This window comes from Schistocerca piceifrons, chromosome 7 (genome assembly GCF_021461385.2).
Source record: "Schistocerca piceifrons isolate TAMUIC-IGC-003096 chromosome 7, iqSchPice1.1, whole genome shotgun sequence".
Lineage (NCBI taxonomy): Eukaryota > Metazoa > Arthropoda > Insecta > Orthoptera > Acrididae > Schistocerca > Schistocerca piceifrons.
The window spans coordinates 232,767,097-232,793,910 of record NC_060144.1 but is presented as its reverse complement, the minus strand read 5'-3'; the positions used below and the strand labels follow the sequence as shown (position 1 = coordinate 232,793,910).

The following is a 26,814-nucleotide window of genomic DNA, read 5'->3' as shown; positions in this document are numbered from 1 at the left end:
TAAGAGAACCAATCCAATGGATAAATGACGGAAAAATGAATTGACCATAAAGTCGATTACAGTGAAAAATAAGTTGTTTTTACTGTAAAAAAACAGCAGTCTTTTAATACCAGTTCAGTAGTGTTTCACTTTTTCTGGCAGAGGGCGCATGTTAAATTGAAAGTAAACATAGTGATCTGGAAAGTTTTTGGTATTTAGGTCAGTATCTTCAACACTGGTCCTTCTCTTTGCTTGAAGACTTGTGCTAAGAGACCATTTATCATAACAAAACTAATTGGGATACTGAAGCATAAATTTGAGTACATACAAACCAAATCTATTTTACATTACTCCTGTTTTAAACTAATAGAAAATAATGTTGTGAAGCAGATTTTGCAATGGACTAAGCCACATTATTGTCATAGTGCAAATCTAAAGACTGGTTACAAGCAATTCTCCATGCTAGCCTCTTCATCTCTACATAACTGCTGCCTCCTGCATCCATTTGGATTTGTTGATTGTAAGCAAGCCTTGGTCTCTCACTACAATCCTCCCTCCTTCCACACTATCTCACTCCGTTTCATTACCAAAATAACAATTCCTTGATACCTCAGGAAGTGTCCTATCAACAGGTCCCTTCTTTTAATCAAGTTAAGCAATAATTTTTTTTCTCCCCTGTTTGATTCAGTACATCCTGGTTAGTTGTCCAATTTCCCCCAACATTCTTGTGTAATATCACATTTCAAGAGCTTCTGTTCTCTTCTTGTCTAACCTGTTTATCGCCCACATTTTATTTCTATAGAAGGCTACACTCTAGACAAATACTTTAAGAAAAGACATCCTAACACTTAAATTTGTATTTGACTTTCACAAATTTTTATTTTTTGGAAATGCCTTTCTTGCTGCTGCTGTTGACCATATACCATTGATACAGCATTTATCACTAGAAGTTTGCTTTCCTTAGTTACTTATATCACTACTAATGAAGACATTAAGGAGTGGTGGTTGACTATGTTGTAGTCAATGTTTTCAGTCCAGAGTCATGTAGTAAATGTTCTAAATTTTTCTAAATTGTTCAGGTATTTTATTTTCAGCTTAGGTAACAAACATAATCTAATAAAACAGTCTCAGGCATTAGACGAAACTTGAAACTTATCATTTAAACTTCTGTGTACCAAGGTACCACATGTATACTTTCCTTACATGCTTCAATGATTAAATTCCTTGCATATTTTCCATGTCTGTTTGAATTTGTAAAATTAATATTCTTGGGTGTGACAATGTAAACAAAAATAAAACCAAGGAAATGGCATCTGATTAAGCATATGATACTGATCTTTGATATATAACAATGAAAATAATGAGTTTTGACAGTATGATGCAACTGGGTAGATCTACTTGTGAAGCAATTGCAGGAGAACACACCTTTTTAAAAAAGGTTTTACTTTCGCAAGCCAGTAGCTCTTTCTTCCGGCAGACATGTTGAAGGGTAGGGGAGAGGGTAAAGGAAAAGCATTGGAGAGGTTTAGGAAAAGCCACCCAGAATACTGGGACGAGGAGACTTACTGGATGGAATGGGAAGGAAAGACTGATTGTCGTGGACTGCACTGGATGAGATGTGAAAACCTGAGAGCTTAAAGGTGGAAGACAAAGTAATATGCCTGACAGAGATTGATGCTAGAACATTGTGCACAAGTTAATAAGAGTGAAGAGTTAAGTTCATTTAATGTAACAGATGAGGGAAAGGGACGGCAAAAAAATAGACAGGTCAGAAAATGAAAGATGTAGAAAATTAATACGGAGTGAAGAAAGTAGTAGTTACTGTGAAGAAATACTGAGACGGGAAAAATTAATGGAAATTGAGGCCAGGAGGGTGGTGAGAACCAAGGACATGTTGTAGGGCTAGTTCCCACCTGTAGAGTTCTGAGAAATGGTGTCCAGGGGAAGAATCCATATGGTGTGTGTGGTGAAACAGGCACCAAGGTTCAGATACATTGATGACGTCTAGGCCTTATGGATTCATGGTGAGGCTGACCTGTTAAAATTCCTGGAATTTTGTGTGGTTCTATTCTGAATCCCATGCCAATTTCCTTGATGTTGATCTCATCCTCACTGAAGGCCAGCTGCACACTTCTGTCGCATTAAACCTACTAATAATAGTAATTACATTTTGACAGTTGCCATGTCAAACGATCCCCCCCTTAAAGCCTTGGCATTTGAGGCAAACATATTTGTTTAGATGCCGATTATTTACAGCAATATACTACAGTTATCACCTCAGCCTTCACTGGACGTAATTACCCCCACCAGCCTAGTTCAAAAGGAGATTTCCTGGGCCATCACATCCAATCCTGGTACTGCTGATCTCTCTAAAAAACAACTTTGGAGCACACCACTTGTCACTTATTATTATCCTGGTCTTGAATGTATTAATCAGCTACTTTGAGAAGGACATGACTTCCCAAGAGTATACCCTGAAAAGATATCCATTCTGTCTGAAATTTTACCCACCAAACTTAGAGTGGCTTTTTGTCACCCTCCCAAATTCTGCAATATCCTCGTCAGACCGTGTGTTCCTTCTGCACACATCTCCTTACCCCATGGCTCCTACCTGTGTGACCGTCCCCACTGCAAGACTTGCCCTGTGTACCTTCGTACCACCACTTTTACCGGCTCTGTAACATATAGTATAAAAGGGAGAGCCACCTGTGAAATGACACATGACACATACAAGCTGTTTCATAAACACTGTTTGGCCTTTTTCATTGGCATGAGTAATACCATGTTATCAGTTAGGATGAATGGGCATAGGCAGAGGGTGTATACTGGCAACACAATATCCTGTTGTCGATTATGCTGTACAACATGACAGTCATGATCTTGGTGTCTGTTTCACCAAATGTGCAACATGGATTCTTTCCCCAGACATCAGTTTCTCAGAACTCGGCGCATTACAACATGTCCTTGGTTCTCGCCACCTACCTAGCCTTAATTTATGTCCGATAAGTCTCCCCTGACCCAGGGTTCTGGGTGACTTTTGCGAACTCTACCCTTTGTCCTAAACCTCTCCAATTCATTTTCCTTCACCTTTGTGAGTAGTTGACCGCAGTCTCAGTTATCAGTTTTGTGAACAAAATGGAGTGTTGATACCGTGTGTACCATTAATCTGGACATAAAGTTGTGAGAGGCTAACCATCACAGACATGTTATCCAACTCCAGTGGACCCTTGAATGTCCATTATTAATATTGTGATCACTTAGACTTCTCTGGTCAGTTTTTTCTTCAGTTTACAATCCTGATTTGTTATCTTTAGGATGTCCTTTATTACATTTAGTTAAGCATGACCTCTTTCCTCTGTTTGTATTTGTAAGCTGACAGATTTGAGTTCTGCTGTGCGTGCTTTCTAGATCTTTATTTTCCATTTAGAGTTGTTTTTATCCAGAGCATATTGTAATATCATTGTTAAATATTCACCCATTTCCTTTTACCATCTGTGGTTGTCTTTGAAATTCAGAAGTTGCCAGGATAAATTTTGTCAGCCAACTGTTACTAAAGTAGAGGATAATGTTGCCCTTGAATTCTCATAGTATTTGTGTACTGGGGGGATTAAAATACACTAATTGAATGAGCTTAAGGATTGTTTTTAAAAATATATAACTTGCTCAAAGAGTTTTTGTCTAATACAACAGACAGATTAATGTGAAGGGCGAATGTTTAACAGAAAAGACTGTAACATCAGCTGTGCCTCGAGGAGGCATATACGGCTGCCACAGTTGTCAGTTTGCGTAAATGATTAATCAGGTAGGTTCAGAAACACTATAAGATTGTCAGACAATGTTGTTGCAGTTAACTACAGGAAAGTATCGTTGGTAGAGGGTTGTGAGGAAATACAGAAAGACTTTGATGAAGTGCGAATCTTTCAAAGAAAGGCAACACTATTCACGCAAACCTCTGTTGAATATATTTAGAAAACCACTATTCCTGGAAACCTGCACAACATTTTTGTTACCGCCATTCTGAATCTGACGTAAGGATAGTGAGGGTAAGATGAGAGATCAGGATGCATACTGAGACATATATAGACTGTCACTGTTTTCTTACTCCATATGCAATTGAAGTGTGACAGAAAATCACTAATATATGTGCTAAGAACACTGTGCAGTGTGCTGTCCAGTGGCTTTTGAGATATGTATTTAATTTTAGATGTGGAATTACTCTTTTTATCCGTGCGAGAGTGGCGAATGGGAACTGTAAACTTCAGAACTCACATATATAATTATTTTCACTTATAGTTGTCTGTGATTTTTACTGTTTGCTGTTATAATTTTGACTAATTGTCATTATTAATCATGTGAATGTGTACCATAGATCATAGAACATTTGCATTTCTGTGATGTATAATAAGTTTTCAGATGCTTGTTAATGACTATTAGTTAAAACTGCTACAATAACCACTAAAATAATTGATGAAACTGTTTTACAGTTAATGTACTTATGACATCACACAAATGTACACAATTATTGGTGCTCTGTAAGTGAGCATTCCACTGTAAGTACTTTAAGAATGTCAGACTTTGTTATGATTTACAGGTTCTGTACTCAAGACATGAGTATTTGCTTACTCATTCCCAAGAAAATGTACAGTTGCAGAAATACTCCATGTTATCAGACTTAATGTAATTGGATAGATAAAATCTACCCACCAAGTGGTGGCAGGAGAATAAACACATAAAAAAAGGTTTCAATTGTGCAAGTTTTTGGAACCAGTGGCTCCTTCTTCTGGCAGATGGGTTGAAGGGGAAGGAAGATGGCGAAGGAAAAGGACTGGAAAGGTTAAGGAAAAGGGGTAGAGTTCGGAAAAATTATCCAGAATCCTGGGTCAGGGGAGACTTACTGGATGGGATGGGGACTGCATCAGATGAGGTATGAAAACTTGATAGCTTAAAGATGTAAGTCAAGGTAATATGCAAGACAGAGATTACTCATAAAACAATGTGCACGAGTTAATAAGAGTGAAAAGCTAATGCATTGAATGTAACAGAGGTGGGAATGGGACGGTGAAAAATAGACAAGTCAGAAAATGAAAGATGCAGGAAACTAAAACGCAATGAAGAAAGAAGTAGTTACTGTGAAGACACGCCAAGACGGAAGGAATTAACGTAAATTAAGACCAGGTGGGTGGCGAGAACTGAAGGCATGTTGTAGTGCTAGTTCCCACTGATGGAGTTCTTTGAAACTGGTGTCTGCGGGAAGAATCTAGATGGCACATGTGGCAAAACACACACTGCGTTCATGACTGTCATGTTGTAGTGCATGCTGTGCAACAGGACATTGTGTGTTGCCAGCATACACCCTCTGCCCATGCCCATTCATCCTAACTGATAACTTGGTGGTTATACTACGAAAGGGAGAGCTACCTGCGAAATTACACGTCATATACCAGCTGTTATGTAAACACTGTATGTCCTTTTACATCGGCGTGACTAACCCCAAGTTATCACTTAGGATGAATGGGCTTAGGCAAAGGGTGTATACCAGCAACACAATATCTTGTTTCAGAGTGTTCTGTACAACATGACAGTCATGAGCTCGATGCCTGTTTCATCACATGCACCATCTGGATTCTTCCCCCAGCCGCCAGTTTCTCAGAACTCCACAGGTGGGTACTAATGCTACAACATGTCCTTGGTTCTTGCACCCACAGACCTTAATTTATGTTAATTTCTTCCATCTCAGCATTTCTTCATGGTAACTACTCCTTTCTTTCCTTCATTTTAGTTTTCTGCATCGTTCATTTTCTGACTGTCTATTTTTCACCGTTCCTCTCCCACCTCTGTTACATACAATGTACTCAGCTTTTTACTCTTGTTAACTTGTGCATGATATTTTTATAGTAATCCCTGTCTTACATGTTACCTTGTATTTCACTTTTAAGGCCTCAAGTTTTCAAATCTTGTCCAGTGCAGTCCCCAACAGTTCTTCTCATTCTGTTCAGTAAATCTCACCTGACCCGTTGTTTTGGGTGACTTTTCCGTACTCTTACCCCTTTTCATAAACCTCTCCAGTACTATTCTTCGTCATCTTTCTTCCCCGTCAACCCATCTGCTGGAAGACTAAGCCACTGACTCTGAAAGCTTGCATAAGTAGTACCTCTTTCTATGTATGTGTTCTCCTGCTGCTACGTGGTGAGTATATATATCTAATGTCATTATATTGTCAAAAATGATTATTTTCATTGTTGTAGTAGCAGATATGATGCACAAGTATATGTTAAGGAAGAAAGGAGAGTGACAAGTTCATTCCTTTTAGAGTATCCACCACTGCCTCTTTGTCATAGTGCCGAAAGCAATGTTATGCATATTCTTATTGACAATAGATGAACAACTACTCAGCTTCTAAGGAGATCTGAATTACACTTCTATGTGCAATCAGAACAGCCTAAGTCTGATGTGGAAACAGTTATGATCCCTGATAGATCAATAATATGCAATGTGAATGCACAGATTAACAAGTGAGAAGAAGGGTGCCAAGTTGTTTTGATGGTGCAGTCTGTTCAGAATTGGACCATAGTATCCAAATAGGCAATTTTTTGGTGAACTGCCATTAATTTTCTCTCAGGGTCACATTAAGAGATGAATCTGAAATTCCACATGACTTCAGCCTATGTGTTTGTCTTCAGCAAGGATCTGTCTGTGGTTTGATATATGCCTCCCAAAAATAGAAGAGGTAAAGCAGTTATTCCTTTAAGAGAAAAAGCTTCACAAGTTGAGCAAATCACTAATGCTTTGGTCTTCCTCTGGCCCTTATACAAGCAGTTATTCAACTTGGCACTGATTTATAGAATTGTTGGTTGTCCTGTTCAGGGATATTGTGCCAAATTATGTCCAATTGGCAAGCTACATTGTCAAAATCCCAAGCTGGTTGCTCAGCTTTGCCAATAATGCCCCAAATGTGTTCTCTTTTGGGGAGAGATCCTGCAACGTTGTTGGCCAAGGTAAGATTTGACATGCACGAAGACAAGCAGTAAAAACTCTTTCCGTGTGCAGTTGGCATTATCTTGCTGCAATGTAATCCCAGGATGGTATGCCATAAAGGGCAACAAAACAGTCCATAGAATATCGTTGACATACCACTGTGCTGTCAGGGTGCCACGGATGACAACCAAAGCCGTGCTGCTATGAAAGGAAATGTCACCCCAGATTATCACTCATATATGCTGGGCCATACAGCCCACGACAGTCGGGTTGGTATCTCAACACTGTCCGGGATATCTCCAGACATGTCGTTGATGGTCATCAGACCTCAGTTTGAAGTGGGACTCATCACTGAAGATAATTATACTCCAGTCATTGAGATTCCAGGCTAAAGACGTGTCTGCAGATACCACAGACAGTGGTGGGAATACCAAACTGAATGTTGCCCACCATATGGATGGCTCTGCAACCCAGAGGGATGGTCTGGAATGACATTTCCTTTCATTATAGTCTCCTTTTGTCATCTGCGGCACCCTTACAGCGCAACGATACATTGATAATATTCTGTATGTCGTTTTGTTGCCATTCTGGACATAGATTTCAGTAGGATCATGCCCACCTGCACACAATGAAAGTTTCTACTACTTGTCTTCGTGATTACCAAACACTACCTTGGCAGCAAAGGTGGTAGATCTCTCCTCAGTTCAGAGTGTTTGGAGCATTATGGACAGGTCCCTCCAGCCAGCTCAGGAGTTTGACAATCTAACATGCCAGTGGGATGGAATCTGGCATGTTTTCCTTCAGGGGGACATTCAACAACTGTATCGATCAGCGCAAAGCCAAATAACAGCTTGTATAGGAGCCATAGGGGGTCCAATGTGTTAGTGACTTGCTTAGTTTGTGAAGCTCTTCCTCTTGAATAAATCATTCACTTTTTCTGAAATTGTAATCATTTGTTCCATCATCTTTCGGGCGTGCACTCGGGACAGTGACAATTCCTCTTGCGATATTTCGGCTAGAAACCTCCCAGCCATCTTCAAGGCGACTCGCCTTGAAGATGGCTGGGAGGTTTCTAGCCAAAATATCGCAAGAAGAATTGTCGCTGTCCCGAGTGCACGCCCGAAAGATGATGGAACATTATGTCCGCCGGGAAAACTTCAAGATTCACATTGTAATCATTTGTTTGTAAATGTACATCACATCTACAAATTTCCATCACAGTTAGATAATTCCTTCATGGTATGACTTTTTAAATAGTGTATTATCTATTACATTTGCTTTTAAGCTGAAGTGCAGGAAATTCTCTGAAATTTCTATATAGTGGGAATCAGGAACCAATGTAACTTTAGTAGATGGCAGTGTTATAAAAAAGAACTTGATATGTAGAAAGGTTTGTGATTTGCTGTTTTGTTGCACTGCAGTCAACATTCACGTGTCTAAATTGTGAATATATGTCTTTTTTCTGAAAGTCTTAAACACATTCTCTCCCGTTTGCTTCAGCAGCTGCAGGTTACTAATTTATAATTTTCTGAAATATCAGGCTCTAAAAGTTTGTTGCTATGACAAATGGAGTAGATGTTGATGTTAATGGATATGAACATTGTTATTTGCCAACTGGAGCAAGTGTAGAGAAATGATTGTCAAATTTTAATTGTATTCCTCCTTTTTGATGATTTTTTAAAAAATGTACAATCACAGTGTCTATTTTAAAGGAACGTTTTGCGTTTCCATCCCTTTTTCAGATGTGGTATTATGTAAATTGGATCATAAGATTCCTAAAGCATTTTTTTTTTTGTATTTTATGTAGGATCCTGTGAAGAAGGAGACCGAGAAAAACTTCTGTTGTTGCTGCTGCAAGTCTGGTCCACTTTCCCTAGTGATGTCGATACCTGTGGGTGGATATGTTTCTGGACAAATTATTCCAGTCACTGTGGAGGTCGACAACGCCAGCAATGTCAATGTTGACAATGTGTACTGTGCTCTAAGGAAGGTATTATTTATTTAGCTATTAGAATAACCCTTTGGAGGGTGTGATAAATCAACTTTCATGTTGCTTCTTTGTATTTAATTTTAGTTGCTCCCAGACTCCCTTTGTCCTTGAAGAATATTGTTCCGTTTGTTCCTGGGTCCACTTCTTTCTATTTGCATACTTATTTCTTTCCTGAAATCCTGCTGAAGTATTTTGCTGTCTATTATGTCCATGCTAATTTCAGGTATTTTTATACATTTTGTCAGTTTAAGTGTGCCATGTGGGCTTGGATTTGTAGCTATTTAGTAAGGCCGTTATTACACTATCATATTTCTTTGACAAAGATTTGATCAAATATTCGTCAAATTTGTTTGACAAAAATATTTGATGTGGCACTAAAAAGGGGTATTACACTGTCATCATATTTTTCATCAAAGTTCAAGATGGCTGACAACAACTTATTATGCGCAGCAGTTGCATGTATCACAATTGCACTGTGTGCACATTTAGAAGACAAGGGGGGGGGGGGGGGGGGGGAAGAAACTTACCTGGGTGAAGCCGTGGGTTTTACAATGAGACGATAAAAGCATTCAACAAAATTTATTGTTGTGAGCTTCTAGTGGAGGACTCCAAGTCATACTTAAGTTACTTAGGAATGGATAAGAATACATTTCAGTATTTGCTAGTGAAGTGTCTTGTCATACCACAAAGCACAATACTCACTCAAGAAATGCTTATCTGCAGAATACAGGTTCATGGTAACACTCCAATTTCTTGCTACAGGAGAGAGTTACTCTAGCTTATAGTACAGCAATCGAATACCACAGTGCACATTAACTAAAATAATACCTGAAATGTGTGAAGAAATTTATATAGCACTAAAGGACCAATACCTCTGAAAGTCGCATTCCGGAGGACGACGGTTCAATCCCGCGTCCGGCCATCCTGATTTAGGTTTTCCGTGATTTCCCTAAATCGCTCCAGGCAAATGCCGGGATGGTTCCTTTCAAAGGGCACGGCTGACTTCCTTCCCCGTCCTTCCCTAATCCGATGAGACCGATGACCTCGCTGTCTGGTCTCCTTCCCCAAACCAACCAACCAACCAACCTCTGAAAGTAAATAAATGTTCGATATACTTTATGTGCAGTAAAAACTATTTTTATTGTAGATCAAAGTAATAATTAAATTTTGTGTCCCATAACCAAAAAAATTAATAGAAGTGTATGAAGCAGATGAGATGCTTTACAATGTGAGGTATCCTGAGTGCAAAAATGGATTAAGAAGACTGGAGAGTTCAGTATATATATTAATGTTGTAGTTGATGGCACACACGAATTAAACTTCACAGCCATGTTTACAAACATACCACTGGTGACAGAACGCTGCAGCGATGTTAGTGCTCCAAGTGATAACATTTCACATTGTGGTGAACAGAAGACAAGTGACGTTTATGATCAAATCTACAGTGAGGTCCTAGATTTGATCATCTTTATTTGATGACAGGCAAGATTTGACAAAGTTCCCTATTACACCATTAAATTTTTTTGACATAAATGTTTGACCTATCAACTTTGACAAAGAAATATGATTGTGTAATACTGACCTAAGCCAAAGAACCGCTTGGTTAGTCCATTACTATCATTCAGCATAAGTGTCCATAAAACTGTAGTCTTCGTTTCCTCAATACATAAGTTAGTTTTTTCATTTTGAAATAGAGCTCTCTGTTTGATTGTTATTTTTGTTCAGAATTATTACTACTTTTAGGCCCCAGTATTTGCCATGGAATTCTTCTTTCAACTTTTTACAGTTATTCAAGATCCCTAAATCTTGTTAGTTTAACCGTTCCTGCTACATGCAGTGTTCTAGGCCTTACCATTGTTTGATAGTGGCTTAGATTTGTGTTCCAGGACAAAGATTTTTGTGTTATGTGTACGTTGTGTCATATGGAATCTACATCTACATCTACATGATTACTCTGCAATTCACATATAAGTGCTTGGCAGAGGGTTCATCGAACCACAATCATACTATCTCCCTACCATTCCACTCCCGAACATCGCGCGGGAAAAAACGAACACCTAAACCTTTCTGTTCGAGCTCTGATTTCTCTTATTTTATTTTGATGATCATTCCTATCTATGTAGGTTGGGCTCAACAAGATATTTCCACATTCGGAAGAGAAAGTTGGTGACTGAAATTTCGTAAATAGATCTCGCCGCGTCTTTGCTTTAATGACTTCCATCCCAACTCGCGTATCATATCTGCTACACTCTCTCCCCTGTTACGTGATAATACAAAACGAGCTGCCCTTTTTTGCACCCTTTCGATGTCCTCCGTCAATCCCACCTGGTAAGGATCCCACACCACACAGCAATATTCTAACAGGGGATGAACGAGTGTAGTGTAAGCTGTCTCTTTAGTGGACTTGTTGCATCTTCTAAGTGTCTTGCCAATGAAACGCAACCTTTGGCTCGCCTTCCCCACAATATTATCTATGTGGTCTTTCCAACTGAAGCTGTTTGTAATTTTTACACCCAGGTACTTAGTTGAATTGACAGCATTGAGAATTGTACTATTTATCGAGTAATCGAATTCCAATGGATTCCTTTTGGAACTCATGTGGATCACCTTCGTTATTTAGCGTCAGCTGCCACCTGCCACACCATACAGCAGTCTTTTCTAAATCGCTTTGCAACTGATACTGGTCTTCGGATGACCTTACTAGACGGTAGATTACAGCATCGTCTGCGAACAACCTAAGAGAACTGCTCAGATTGTCACCCAGCTCATTTGTATAGATCATGAACAGCAGAGGTCGCAGGACACTTCCCTGGGGAACACCTGATATCACTTCAATTTTACTCGATGACTTGTCGTCTATTACTACGAACTGTGACCTTCCTGACAGGAAATCACAAATCCAGTCGCACAACTGAGATGAAACCCCGTAGGCCCGCAGCTTGATTAGAAGTCGCTTATGAGGAACGGTGTCAAAAGCCTTTCAGAAATCCAGAAACATGAAATCAACCTGAGATCCCCTGTCGATAGTGGCCATTACTTCATGCGAATAAAGAGCTAGCTGCGTTGCACAAGAACGATGTTTTCTGAAACCTCTGATGCTGATTACTTATCAATAGATCGTTCCCTTCGAGGTGATTCATAATGTTTGAATACAGTATATGCTCCAAAACCCTACTGCAAACCGACGTCAATTATATAGGTCTGTAGTTCGATGGATTGCTCCTACTACCCTTCTTAAACACTGGTGCGACCTGCGCAATTTTCCAATCTGTAGGTACAGATCTATCGGTGAGCGAGCGGTTGTATATGATTGCTAAGTAGGGAGCTATTGTATCAGCGTAATCTGAAAGGAACCTAATCGGTATACAATCTGGACCTGAAGACTTACCCGTATCAAGCGATTTGAGTTGCTTCGCAACCCCTAAGGTATCTACTTCTAAGAAACTCATGCTAGCAGCTGTTCGTGTTTCAAATTCTGGAATATTCCGTTCGTCTTCCCTGGCGAAGGAATTTCGGAAAACTGCGTTCAATAACTCCGCTTTAGCGGCACAGTCGTCGGTAACAGTACCATCGGCACTGCGCAGCGAAGGTATTGACTGCGTCTTGCCGCTTGTGTACTTTACATACCACCAGAATTTCTTCGGATTTTCTACCAAATTTCGAGACAATGTTTCATTGTGGAACCTATTAAAGGCATCTCGCATATATAAGTCCGTGCCAAATTTTGCGCGTCTGTAAATTTTAGCCAATCTCCGGGATTTCGCGCTCTTCTGAACTTCACATGCTTTTTCCATTGCCTCTGCAACAGCGTTCGGACCTGTTCTGTGTACCATGGGGGATCAGTTCCATCTCTTACCAATTTATGAGGTATGAACCTCTCAATTGCTGTTGCTACTATATCTTTGAATTTGAGCCACATCTTGTCTACATTTGCGTAGTCAGTTCGGAAGCAATGGAGATTGTCTCTTAGGAAGGCTTCTAGTGACACTTTATCCACTTTTTTAAATAAAATTATTTTGTGTTTGTTTCTGGTGGATTTGGAAGAAATGGTATTGAGCCTAGCTACAACGACCTTGTGATCACTAACCCCTGTATCAGTCATGACGCTCTCTATTAACTCTGGATTGTTTGTGGCTAAGAGGTCAAGTGTGTTTTCGCAACCATTTACAATTCCCGTGGGTTCGTGGACTAACTGCTCAAAATAATTTTCGGAGAAAGCATTTAGGAATGCCGTTTTCATTTTATGTATTCTATTTTCTATTGCTATCTTTTCTTTTGAATTGCACATCATACGTTCTCCTAGGTATTTAAAACAGTTTTTTTTATTTTTTAAAGGGTGGTGGTATAATTTTTAATCTTTTGGTGGGCATCATTTATATTGTCATGAATTGTGTTTCTTCAAATGATATCTTTGGTCCTATTTTGTATTATTGTTTTTGTAGTTCTGTGATTTGTTCATTGACATTATCCAGTGAGTCAGTAATTAACGCCAGTCGTATGCGAAAGTTAGACAAACTGATGTGATTTTATTTGGGTTTCTTGCTTGTTGAACACCCTAAGTATCAATGGAATTTCTCCATTCCCTCATTACCTTCTCCATTGCACAGTTGAAAAGTAAAGGTTACAAATTGTCACCTTGTCTTACTCATGACTTCATTGCAAAAGGCCTTGATAATTTACCAATAACTTTTACTTTCTGTGTTGTGCTCATTACAATCCCTGTAATTATATCTGTTGTTTTATTATAGAGTCAACATTTCTTTATAACACTGATTCGTGCATTTTTTATCACTTGAGTCGTAAGCATTTTTAAGATAATATCATCATTTAAATGTTAATTTCTGCTGTAATATTTATATTTTTTGTAAACTATAATGACAGATTATGTAGTAAGAGTTCAAAACAAAAATGAAGGAAAGGAGTTACATATAGAAATATGTATTACAAGAAACAAAAGAAAAATAAATGAGAATACTATTCAATTAATGTTATTCATTAAATGACATAATTGCCTTTCGATATTTTTCAAACATGCAGATTACATGGTGTTTAACTTAGCAAAAGTAGTCTGTACATAATAGCAGCATTGCTTCTCCAACAGACCCAAGAGAGACACACACAGTGATTGTTTGATGTACAGCCAATTCTCAGTAATTTTAAGTTTAAGGTACCTCAGAGAAAGTTCAAACAATAGAGGGTTTGATTTAACAAAATTGGGATTTATCAAGAACGAATCAAGAAAAATTCAAAATATAGGTATCCAAACAAAAATAATGGTAAACGTGGAACAACGATACAGAAGATACTAACCACATAATGGAGGTGTTGAGTCACAGACAAGCACAGTGGTAGAATGCTAGAAATATTTCAGCTTTTGGACAAAATCTTTTTTCAGAATTGGAAAACTCACACACATTTACACAAACCCAACTTACACAAACATGGCTATTGTCTCTGGGTTCTAAGGCCCAATTTCGACAGTTTCCAATGTCATCAGCTATTTAGCTGGAGCAGGTAGTGGGGATAATAATGATATGTGAGGTGGGGTGGGGAGAGCTGGGGAAGAAGCTAGTGCTGCCTGCGGGAATTTGCAGGGACATGGTGGGGACGTGATTGAGCTGCTAGGTGTGGTGTCGGGAGGCTGTACTCTACGCATGAAGGACCACTGTCAAACTGTGAGGAAAAGATGGACCACCCAACTGCTGACCATGCTGCCTAACAAAATGTGCTTCACTTTTGAAGACTTTTTCTCAATCTGTGCCATATGAATTCTTCCTACTGACACCACCTTTTCTTAATTGCGCAAGTGGGTGCTCTCCCTACAACATACCCTTTGGTCCTGTAACCACTCTGTCCTTGACCTCCACTAGTCCCCCCCCCCCCCCCCCCCCCTACCAACCAACTGCCTGTTCCCTTCCCACTCCTACTTAAGTATTACACATGCCTTCTATCCTGCCAATATAACTTCATAATCCTTTCCCCTTCATTACTTCTCTCCTCTCCATTTCCCCCTCAGCACAGCCTCCCAGTGCTGCACCTGGCAGCCTTGTCATGTCCCCACCACAGCCGTGCACACTCTCACAGGCAGCACTAGCATCTTCCACTGCCCCCTACCTTCTTGCCCCTCCCTCTAACAACCCCACACCTCTTCCTTACCCTCACTACCCACCTCCCTAAATCGCTGCTCATGTCACTAGCAGTCTAGCTTCAGCGCATGGAGACAGTGGCCGTGTGTGTCTAAGTTGAATGTGTGTGTGTGTGTGTGTGTGTGTGTGTGTGTGTGTGTGTGTGTGTGTGTGTTTTTTCTACTTCTGAAGAAGGGCTTTGTGTGAAAGTTGAAATACTTTTTGAATTTTTTTTTCATGACTCAGTGCCTCCTGTATATGACAAGTAGCAGTCTACAAATTCCATATTACTGTTGTGGTGTCAATAACATAACTCCTTCTTTACAAAGAAACAACAACAACTCTATAGAAAATTATTTTTGTGCATTTCATTATTTTTTTTATTTCAACACTTGAAATGAAAGGCACAAATTTTTGAAAATACATAAGAAAACTTCAACGTTGTTTTGTTAGAACATTTGTGATCCTTTTCTGCTCCAGTGGCCTCCAGTGTGATTCATAAACACATTTTCTATTGTGACCAAAACTGAAAATACATCATTGTGTAGTTCCATTTCAAGGATGTACATGCACAATATTCCCAGTGATGACTTTGCCTATTTTGGAGCCGCAGATGGAATCGGTTCTGCTTCGTCTTCCCTTCTCCTTCACTGTCGTCTTTATTCTAGCCACCTGGGACAGCTAGAATTCCATCAATCAGAGTACCACAGATTTCCACAAGATCATCAAAACATAAAATATCATCAAATGGCGCATTGTCTCATAAGTCAGGAAGAAGGCCGCAGGTGTGTTGGAAACCTATGTTCATTTCTCCACTCTCCTATTGTTGTTGTTCGTTCTGTAAATCTTTGATGAATCTACATTTTTTGAAAGATTTTTCCTTCATGGTTAAATTCTTCCATGCATTACTAGGCATGATTATCACTATCAAAATTGTTGTTCTGGATGTGTGACCATCTTCAGTGCTATCCAACATTGACAGTTTCTTTGCAGTATGAAATTTTAGAATTCTGAATTATTAAATGGTCAAGTGGTTTGTAATTTCAAAGTGCTGTTCACAAGGGGGAGATAAGAAGATTGACATTATTTAGAGACAGTGGGTTATTTTGAATTTTGCAACTGTTGTGAAAATGCAGGATTTTTTTGCTTTTTTCCATTTCCTTGTCCAGGCTCAGGAACTGCTCACTGAGAAATTGTCATGCAGGTCTTTTTATTAGAGCAGTAAGAGGAGGAGGATATTATATCCTCAGAGCATCTAGGGTTAGCAGTTGCTGCTGTAAAAAGATATTTTAGTTTCTACAGCTTGTCAACATTCACTGGAAGCAACAGTATTTGTTTTGTGCTATATTGCCCACAACAGCATTTTATTTGTCTGTAATATTCAGTGTGTCGATTGGAAGAAAGTTGAAAGCAAAGTCCCACTTCATCTGTGTTGAACATGTCACTTGGCTCGCAATTTTCCAGAAGGTTTTCTAGTTCAATTTTCCACTCTGTACAAACTGTGCCATCAACACTTGCACTTCCTTCACAAATCTTTTTAAAAATAATGTTGCTGGGTCCACTTCCTCAATCCATATGATATGTTTTCAGCAATCCGATCTTTCTGCTTTGGATTTATTGACAGTGTAAATGACAGAACCTCATATTTTTGCTACAACATCACTTTTCCACGCCATACCACATTCCACAATCTCAGTAACCTTCTTCTTTTCTGCATGAGTCAGTCACTTGAGACTTTGTTGAAGTTATTTTTACACCCGACGTATGTGCTTATTGTACATTATATGTATATTGTTTTGCAAACAAACGAGTCTTCTGGAGATTTCAGTTCCCAAGTGTTAGATAGCTACAAACTTCGAGTTGTAGAGTGCTTGTTGGCAGTTGGCCGTGACTGTCACTTTGATTTATCAAGTGTACCATAACACTTACAAGTACCTCAATTTATAGAGGATTTTATATAGGATGGAACGAGAATTTTGATTTATTAGGGTTTGAATTAACAAGAGTTGGCTGTATTGTTATTCTGACATGTGCCCCGCTGCCAGGAGAATGCAGCAATCTCTAAAACTCATGTAACAACATTTTTGCTTAGCTTTCTCCAAGTTCCAGTTCCATTCTGTAACAGTATTTCTTCAATCGTGCTATTTGGTTTCCCACTGTATTGCAGCATTATTTCTGTCTGGTATCTGCCACCACAACTGTTTGTACAGTACCACTATCTGCTAGGATCTGCTAAAAGTGTTCCTCACACATCTCCAATGCTAAGAGTATTGCAAATGAGGCACTTTGAAGTAACACATCATTTTTGAGGCAACATTTTCTGTACAATTTTAGGTTTTGCTTTCTTAATTACTTAATTATATCATAGTATGAGAAATTGCAACTTGCATCTTCATGTGAAAGAAATCTTTGACACTAACAGAAATTAATTTGGTAGTATACTTGTTATTAATATAATATAAAATTACTTCTATGAGAAGAGTATCAAATTACTTTCTAGGAACTTTTATGCAGTTCATATTCTGTTTACACCACTGCATTGATTTGGTCACCAGAAATTGTATATCTGTTCCTCTTAAGAAAATAGTCATCAGTAACCAATCGGAAAAGGAAAAGCAGCTTCTCCACTTATCCGGTATATAGTACGCATATATGGAACACTTGTTGCTGTATACAAACATAGTAACACAATTGATGGCAAGCAGGACATTTGATTACAAGCACTTCATAAACTAACCTGAAATAAACAGTTATATTTGCAAAATAATCCTCCCTTGGGTTAAGAAAACCAACATTATTCTTACTCCAACAGTAAATGGCAAAGCAATCCTAAATCTAACAATAATTACCCTCCCCCATTCCCCCATGCAAGCGCTCTCTCCCCCTCTCTCTCTATCTCTCTCTCTCTCTCCACATCTGATTTTTGGTGCACCCACTGAACTCCCCCCCCCCCCCCCCCTCCCCTTGTTGCTTGTTGTTCAGCCCCTGAATCATCTGTCAAAATAGTTGCCTCACATTATCCTGCTACCTCCTGCTCTCCTCTTACATCTTTCCCTATGCCCTCTCCACCCTCATCTACTCAAGAAGCATTCCTCAGTAATCAATAAGCAACTGTCAGTCTCACTACGCATGTGTGCTTTAGGGTTTCTATGTGTTTGTTCGTACTGTGCTAGAGAAAGAGCAAGAACTCGAAAGCTAGTTTGAATGCTGTTTTCTGTTGCGTGTTTCTATGCACTACTCATCAGCCAACTATAGGAGAGTGGTTGCCTTTCCTTTATTTTACATATTATTCTCTCCAGAATTTCCATTGTAGAAATAATACGACAAATATTATCTTAAATGTTGCAGATGTTAAACATAATACTATCCTTTGTAGTGATGTTTGTACATCTCCTTGATTATATCTGTTCCCTTTGTATGCAAATGCATGCTGAATGAGAGGAATAGGACAAAACTTGGATGAAAGGCATATCTTACTTGAACTTGAGTTAGCATTTAAAGTTTGTAACAATTTACAGACATTCCTAAAACAAATTTTAATTGTATTAGCAGCTCCTGTTATTCAGTGGTTCTTCACAAAGAGGGGCTGTTAACCTTGCAAAGGAAATGCGCCGTATACAACAACAAAACACAGTGCTCATACAAGCGTCTGCCAACAGCAAAATGTGTCAAAGGCTTTTGGAAGACTGTGCAATGCTTCATAACAACAAATTGCCTCCGGTGAGCGTGACATGACAACTGTTTGAATTAGATTCCTTTGAGCAGTTGCGGGCGGGCTCTTGTGCATGCGTAGTTGAGTCGCATATGAGGAGTACCTTCTCCCGCTTCTTGTTACAGAAGTGTGGCTTGGCGCCACTACCTAATATTGCCCCGGTTCGGTAATATAGTAAATCCGGGCCTGATGCGCAGAGCAGTCTGAGTTGTGGTGGGGAGGTGGGTCGTCTCCACGTGGCCTGTGTTTACGTTCAGTGATTTTGTTGTTTCCTCTTCGTTTATTGCTCTCATGTTAAATGATAAAACGGATTTTCGTGACTGGGAGATATCAAATGAATTAAAATAGGTTCACATAATTACGGATGGCCAAAATATGTCATTAGTTTCCAATTTTACTTCCACCTTTCTGACAGTCAAGCGTTAATCGCTTTGGAGAGCAATGAAGTTATCTTTGTCGGTTTGCTAAAGAGATTTGGCTTTTATTAATCTTTTCTGGTGAGGTAGTCAGTTTATTTGAAACAAACTATTTAATTTCACACTGTTGGCTGGTTTCAACTGTTTGCTGATTTCAAGTGCACATATGACATTATGCCATAATAAAGAACCAAACATGAGATAATACAATACTAGTACTCCAAGAAAATTTACATCCGAATCTGGACATACGAATGTGCACTTTAAGCCGAATTATGCATTTTAGTATGGTTCACGAAATTCCGATGCTCTTGAAGTATCCTTTGATGTCTTGTTTCTTTTATGACATGATGTAAGATCTTTTAATGTTTTACACGTATGAACATAATGGCCGTCCTGAGTCATCGCGCGGTGACGACTGTTATCTGGCGCTCTCTTGCAACTGCTGAAATGAACCTATTTCTAACAGGTAGTGGGAAAATATTGCGAACGGTGGTTTGAAAAACGTTACATACATTAAAAGCAAATTTCCTTTTATACGAGATGAACTATGTGCGAGAATGTACAATGAATTTCTTAAATAACAAAGCATTTGACTCTCATTTAAAAATCAATTCTTTGAGGACGGCCATTTAGAAGAATTCCGAGCTCAGAAGATCACACATTTACGTCGTTATTAAAAATTTTACTGGCACATTTGTGTGATGTATTTTAAAGTGTATCGCGCAGAAAAGATCAACATTATATGTGGAAGCTTAGCTTCTCTTCCAGCTTATTAATCGTGGAGACCAATATTATATTTGAATGCTATGTATATTAATTTAAACCATTAACTTTCCTTATTTGTGTTTTCGCGCTACTTAGGAGTGATCTTGCTATTGGCTGATTACATCACGTTTCCTATGCTGTCATCAGCTGGCGAGATCACGTGACATGAGTTATGAGTGGCTTACAAAAGCGCATCGCAATCTCGATTTCAATGCTTTGAAAAGTAACATGTGGTATTTGGTGGAATTCGAATTTATACCTTAGTAATACGAAAATATACAGCCTAGATATTGCTGCACATCAAAGGTGTTTCAAAATGTCTTTCACCCCCCCCCCCCCTTCCCCCCTGAGTTTAATTTTCTAAAGTGACAGGAAATTCTACATCGGTATATAAAACCATAAACATTCAAAGGATTGATGAGTTTTACAGCGCCAAGGAATAGTATACGGTAACTTAACACGGAAAAATTGTATTTTCGCCCGGGAGAAAGTGTATTTTTAACCAAGAAAAATCCGGGAATTTTTTTTACTTGTCCACGTAGACACCCTGTCTTCTCTTTGCCACATTTCATTTCAAAAGAACCTGTCTTCTCAAATTTTGTAGTCATTTTCTCCATCTGTTTGCAGACATTGGACCAAAGTCTTTTTTGATATTCTAGAGTGTCCAGAACTTTATCAGCAGTGTATGATACTTCATAGAGACAGTCACATCGGGCGTCTCGGACGCACTCTGTTGGTGTGCCTTTTCTGATGCTTACAGTGTCATCTGTTGATAAAGTTTTTGTATTTTTGCTCCATGACGTTTTTGCCTGTGTCAGTAATACCCTGTAAAATTTGATAATTTGATGTCATTCTGAGCACTGATTCTCTTTCTACAGTGTTTTGAAACTGGAACTTTAATTATGTATGCCTTCTATATAACACAATCTCTGCATCTGGCAGTGCACAGAGATCAGTACCAGAGAGGTAGGGTGGTGTATTGGTTGTTGCCAATCTAGATGTGTTGTGAGCAGCCATGGAGAGAAGTCTGAAAATTGTCGGATCATTTGATGTGTTACTAGCTTCTGCTCAAGGAGATTTGCACAAACTCCAACTGAAACATTACAAAATAATGGCAGTTCTTCAACTGAACAACTGAATAGGATTCTTCCTATCATCAAAAACATCTTGTAATACTGTCATTGATGCATTTGTGGCACGTGCACATATATTCTCCTGCAAATTAATAACAATTGTTCTTCTTGTTAGTTCTTTGCATAAAGGTTGCAGTATATTGCTCACTTACCTATAAGAAGTTTTGGTTTGGTGCAAAACATCTGTTCAGTAAATTGTGTTGTGCTGATTACACATCACACTTCTGTTTTCATTTCATGAAGGGACTGTTTATGTAAATGATAAGTAGTTTCAGAAATCCAAAATTTGTTCCTCGGAGAGTTCATGCACCCTTACAAATGCAGCCACTCTTCATCAGTGAAAAAGAGCATTTCAGGATCAGCATCTCCAACATGTGCAGACTGCAGTAGATGGTTGCAGTACTGATGTGTGGATGTTTGGTATGTGAATTGGTCAGTCAATGCACTACCATTAGTTTGTAAGGTTTCAGTTTAAATGTGTTCACAGATCCAGTGAGCAAATGCTACTAACACACCTGTTCTAAGTACTAAAGGCCACAATGATTTTGTCTGACTTCTTTCCAAGACCACTTTCAGCTCATCTAGTTTGGATAAATCTGATGCACCACTTGCCAAAATCAAGGGGCTGGTCTGGAGCATAGTCATCGATTGGAGCCTGCCTGCCCATTATTGGTCCTCACACAGTGCCAGACAAAGGATTTGGGGCATATGTTAAACACCCTCTACTCATAATAATTCTCCAAATATGCCTTCAGTTTTGGGCAGTCCCAGTATTTCACTTTTGGATGGCCTCATCAGTCACACACATTAAAGTATCTCCTTTGAATATATCCTGGTACTAAAAGGGCATGATAATATACTTTTGGGCCAAAGGTGGAAGCATTTCCTAAAGGGATGATTTTGTAAACTGTCTGCATTCCACCATGGTTAAAATACAGGGTGTCTTACTCAAACCACCCAGATTTCAAAGACCCAGGGAAAACAAAGAAACCCACAGCAGATACGACAATGATAAATGCACTACAGTGTAGAGCATCTCAAAGGATTTATTTATTTATCATCAATACACCTGTACAGGTGAATCATTTGTAGTACGAAGAATATTGTGTCTATATTGAATTTCTTGCCAAGTTCTTTGTAACATTTCCTTTGTTATTGTTGCAATTGCATTAGTGATTCGATGTCACAATGTAGGAATATCGCCCACTTTGGTCGCATACACACGGTCCTTCACGAGTTCCCACATGAAGAAATCAAGTGGCGTAATGTTGGGTGAACGTGGTGGCCAGCCAATGGGTCCTCTGCATCCGATGCAACGATTGAGAAATTTCCTATCCAGGAACTTGCAAACAGCCATTGACCATTGCGGTGGATCTCCATCTTGTTGAAAAATGATGTGTTGCAAGTCTTGTATCTAAGGGTACACAAACTCCTCCAATGTGTTCACTTACACTGACCCATACACTGTTTGTCCTGCAAAGAAGAACTGTCCAACAATCCTGTTGTGCATTAGCCCTCACCAGACGTTTAGTTTAGGGCTATCATGAACATGTTCAATGACAATGTGTGGATTTTGCGAACCCCAAATCCGAACATTATGCCTATTAACCCTTCCTGATAGATGAAAGGTTGCCTCATCTGAGAATAAGCAGCTTTCCAGGAAGCTAGCATCCATATCAATACGCTGCAGCATATCCGCAGAAAATTGTTGTCGGCGTGGTTGTTGTTTGGCCTCAGATGTTGCAGAATTTGCACTTTCTAAGCACATATACGAAGGCGCTGGTGAACCACATGATTCGATGTTGATCGAGCTACATCAAGTTGCCTAGATGCTTGACGAATTGACTTATGTGGGCTTCTGAGGAGCGTTTATCTGGTGTCCTCCACTATCTCTTCTGAAACTCTGTAACATGCACCGCCAGAATGTTTCAGAATAGTTCCTGTTGCCAGAAACTTCCTATACCATTCCTTAATTGTTTTCACGTCAGGTAGATCACATTCATACACACAACTATAATTTCTGTGCACAGTAATCGGCAATTTTGTTTCTGCAAACCACACTACTGCTTGTGCATGCTGCTGTGGGGTCACCATTTTCACTTCATGCAACCAAGTTGCACTCTGGCGACAATACTTGGCACTTCTGACGCGGGAATATAAATTCTTTGAGATGCTGTACAATGTGGTGCATTTTTCATTGTTGTATCTACTGTGGTTTTTGTCTCCTGGGTCCTTGAAATCAGGGAGTTTTGAATGGGACACCCTGTATACCATGCATGGCAAAATGCTACTATCCAAAACCTGTGCTGAGGCAACTGTGGTGCAACAAAGGCCATAAATGACATGGGTTAATGATGGCTGTGAAGATGTGTGCAGATGAATACAGAAGCAACTGTTGAGCAACTGACCACCCAAATGAACCGGCACTGTCGCCTCAATGACTGTTCAGCAAATGTTGCTGTGTGTGGGCCTCTGCAGCAGGCACCTGATTCTAGTACCTAATTTGGCTGCTGTTCATTGGTACAAAGGCAGAAATTTACATGCCAATACTACAACTGGACATACAGTGAGTCATGACAGGTGACCTTTTCAGACAAATCACGTTTTATACTCCATCAGATAGATGGTAATTGTCATGTATGATGTGAAACGTCTGAAAGCAAAACACCCTACACAATCATTGGAAGGTTACAGACCAGAGGAGGAAGCATCATGACCTTGGGAACGTTTTCGTTGCATTCCGTGGATGACATCATCATCTTATGGAAGGCATAATGCCTCAACACTAGAATGCATCTGTTGTTGGGGATTATCTGTCCCTACGTGCAGTTTAACAATGAAAACAATCAATTATTCAATTAGATAGATAAAAAATCTACTCACCAAGTGGTGGCAGAACACACACATAAGACTTGTGATAGGCAAGCTTTTGGAGCCAGAGGCTCCTTCTTCAGGCAGAAGGGTTGAAGGGGAAGGAAGAAGGGTGAAGGAAAAGAACTGGGGAGGTCTAGGAAAACTGGAGGTTTTAGGGAAGTCACCCAGAACTGCGGATCATGGGAAATTTACTGCAAGGGACGAGAAGGAAAGACTGATTGTTGGGGACTGCATTGGACGAGATTTGAAATCATTAGTGCTTAAAGGTGGAAGACAGGGTAATATGCATGACAGAGATTACTACTAAAACATTGTGCATGAGTTAATAAGAGTAAGAAGCTAACTGCATTGTATGTAACAGAGTTGGGAGGGGCAGTGAAAAATAGACAGGAAAGACAATGAGAAGCTAAGCGCTTTGTACGTGACAGAAGGTTTATCAAAACTCTGCGGATGGGAACTAGCACTATAACATGTCCTTTATTCTCGCCACCCACCTGACCTTAATTTACGTTAATATTTCTATCTTAGTTTTTCTTCATCGTAACTACTCTTTGCTTCACTCAGTTTTAGTTTTCTACATCTTTCATTGTCTTTCCTGTCTATTTTTCACCGTCCCTTCCCACGTCTGTTACATACAATGCACATAGCTTCTCACTCTTATTAACTCGTGCACAATGTTTTAGTAGCAATATCTGTCTTGCATATTACCCTGTCTTCCACCTTTAAGCACTCAGGATTTCAAATCTCATCCAATGTGGTCCCCAACAATCAGTCTTTCCTTCTCAGCCTGTGCGGTAAGTCTCTCCTGATCCTCAGTTCTGGGTGACTTCCCTAAAATCTCCACTTTTTCTAGACCTTCCCCTTCAACCCTTCTGCCTGAAGAAAGAGCCACTGACTCTGAAAGCTTGCCTGTCACAACAGTCTTTTATGTGTGTGTTATGTCGCCGCTTAGTGAGTAGAATTTTTACCTACATGCAGTTTGTCCTTCCTCGGCACAATGGCATCTACCAGCAGAACAGCGCAACATGTCACACAGCTCTCAATGTATGTGCGCTGTCAAGAATCCAGGATGAGTTTACCATACTTGGGCACCAAAGTCTCTGGAATTAAACCCAGTGGAGAATCTATGGGATCATCTCGATCAGGCTGTTCGCACCATGGATGCTCAACCAATAAATCTAGTGCAACTGGCCAAGGCACTGGAGTCAGCATGGCTCCATATCCCTATTTGTTCCTTGCAGAACCTCATTCCACTCTTCCTATACGTCTCACAGCAGCCCACTATGCTGGTGATTGCTCAAGGTTTTTACCAGATGGTCATATTTATGTGAGTGGATAGTGTACCCTTTATCCTAAGTTTGATAAATGATATCCAGTTTCTTTCATTCTGTTGCTGTTGCGTTTGTGCACATTGACCACTATGTTTCATTAAGAATCACCCAATAGCTCTGCTTCTCAGTAAGGTGACACCTTTAACTTCAGGTTTGCACTCCATCTCTGTTTAGCAAACATTTATCATGCTTTAGCAAGACCTACTTCATTAACTTCAATAATAATTTCATTAGTTATGATTCATAATTACATTTAATGCAGAATTTAAGCCTACTAAAGCACTATCAATGACCAACCACTACTTTAATAAATTTGAAAGTTCTTAACATTGTGCACACAATGCATGTTCTCTTGAATGGTGGAAATGCAACAGGCTGTGTATGGCCTTCCGTATTAATCTGAGAAATTAAATAAGTAAATAAATAATGTTTGGGCAGTTACTGCTATGAGTGATTGACAGCCTTCTTTCAAGGCTGCAGTTAATTCTTTACTTTTCTGTAGCTGCTTCTTTGTTTCTATTTCAAGTAGGTGTTTTTCAATTTTTATCATAATTTTAGTAAAAGATATCTTAATAATATGACCATGGTTTCACTGCAACCTATTTCCTGTTCCCATCATCATCACCTATTTAAGAACACCACTAAATTTTAGGTGGCTTACATTCTTTGGCAATATGTGTCCATGTTGCTCTTACATATTTTCTAATGCTGTCTACCCACTTCCCATTAAAGTATTACCTTATCCTTTCTCATGTCTTGGAATCCAGCAAAGACTACATACAGTCTTATTCTCCTGTTTACAGTCCTGCACACCTCTATTTCATTTTCATTGTCGTCATACGTCTTCTGTTGCAGTCTGTTTTGTGATGTTTTTTAGTAGTCAGTCAGTTGTAGCCTCCAGGTACAATGATCAGAGTGCAGATGTATTTAAATTGTGACTGCTTCTCTGGTCCTACTCAGTTATAAGTTACTGTATAATGTATTCAAGTGTTTATGGCTGTGTATAGAGGTAAGTATGATTTGTAGTTTTCTAGTATTTTACTGTATCTCTTTTTCTTTCTTTTTAAACAGGTCATCGGATGATGATTTATTAATAAATGCAAATTAGTAACAATACTACTTGTGTGGCACGAGGCTGAAATATATAATGATAAAAACAGTAGTGAACTAATACTTTGTTAAAGTACGCGTCACGTTGTAAGGCGGCCCAGTTTTCAGCCGTTCTGCACATCCTCCTCCACTAGCCACTGGCAACCAATAATATTCATTCTCTTTCTGAGCAGCTAGCAGCGAGTTACAGCTAGAAAGTGAGAATTTCGCTCCGACATGCTGCACTGTTGCCGTGCTGCACGACAACCCAATTATTCATTCAAGTGTCAGTTTTTTTTATTTTTTCTCTTGTAGCGGTATAGGTGACAATGTGTATCTGTAAATGTTGAAGTGCGATTTAAAGAAAAAAGAACCAAGTGACTGCAATAAATGTGAAGTGATCCACAAGCAGGTGAGGGGGA

The 26,814-nt window shown here is 39.3% G+C and overlaps 1 protein-coding gene across 1 annotated transcript in view; it reads left to right on the top strand.

Moving 5' to 3' along the window:
• The window catches only part of LOC124804814 (arrestin domain-containing protein 17), a 55,453-nt gene that overhangs the window by 6,386 nt on the left and 22,253 nt on the right, over positions 1 to 26,814 (top strand). Inside the window, exon 4 of the mRNA XM_047265153.1 lies at positions 8,762 to 8,944. Coding sequence (XP_047121109.1) covers positions 8,762 to 8,944 — 183 coding nt within the window. The remainder of the gene's footprint in view (positions 1 to 8,761; positions 8,945 to 26,814) is intronic.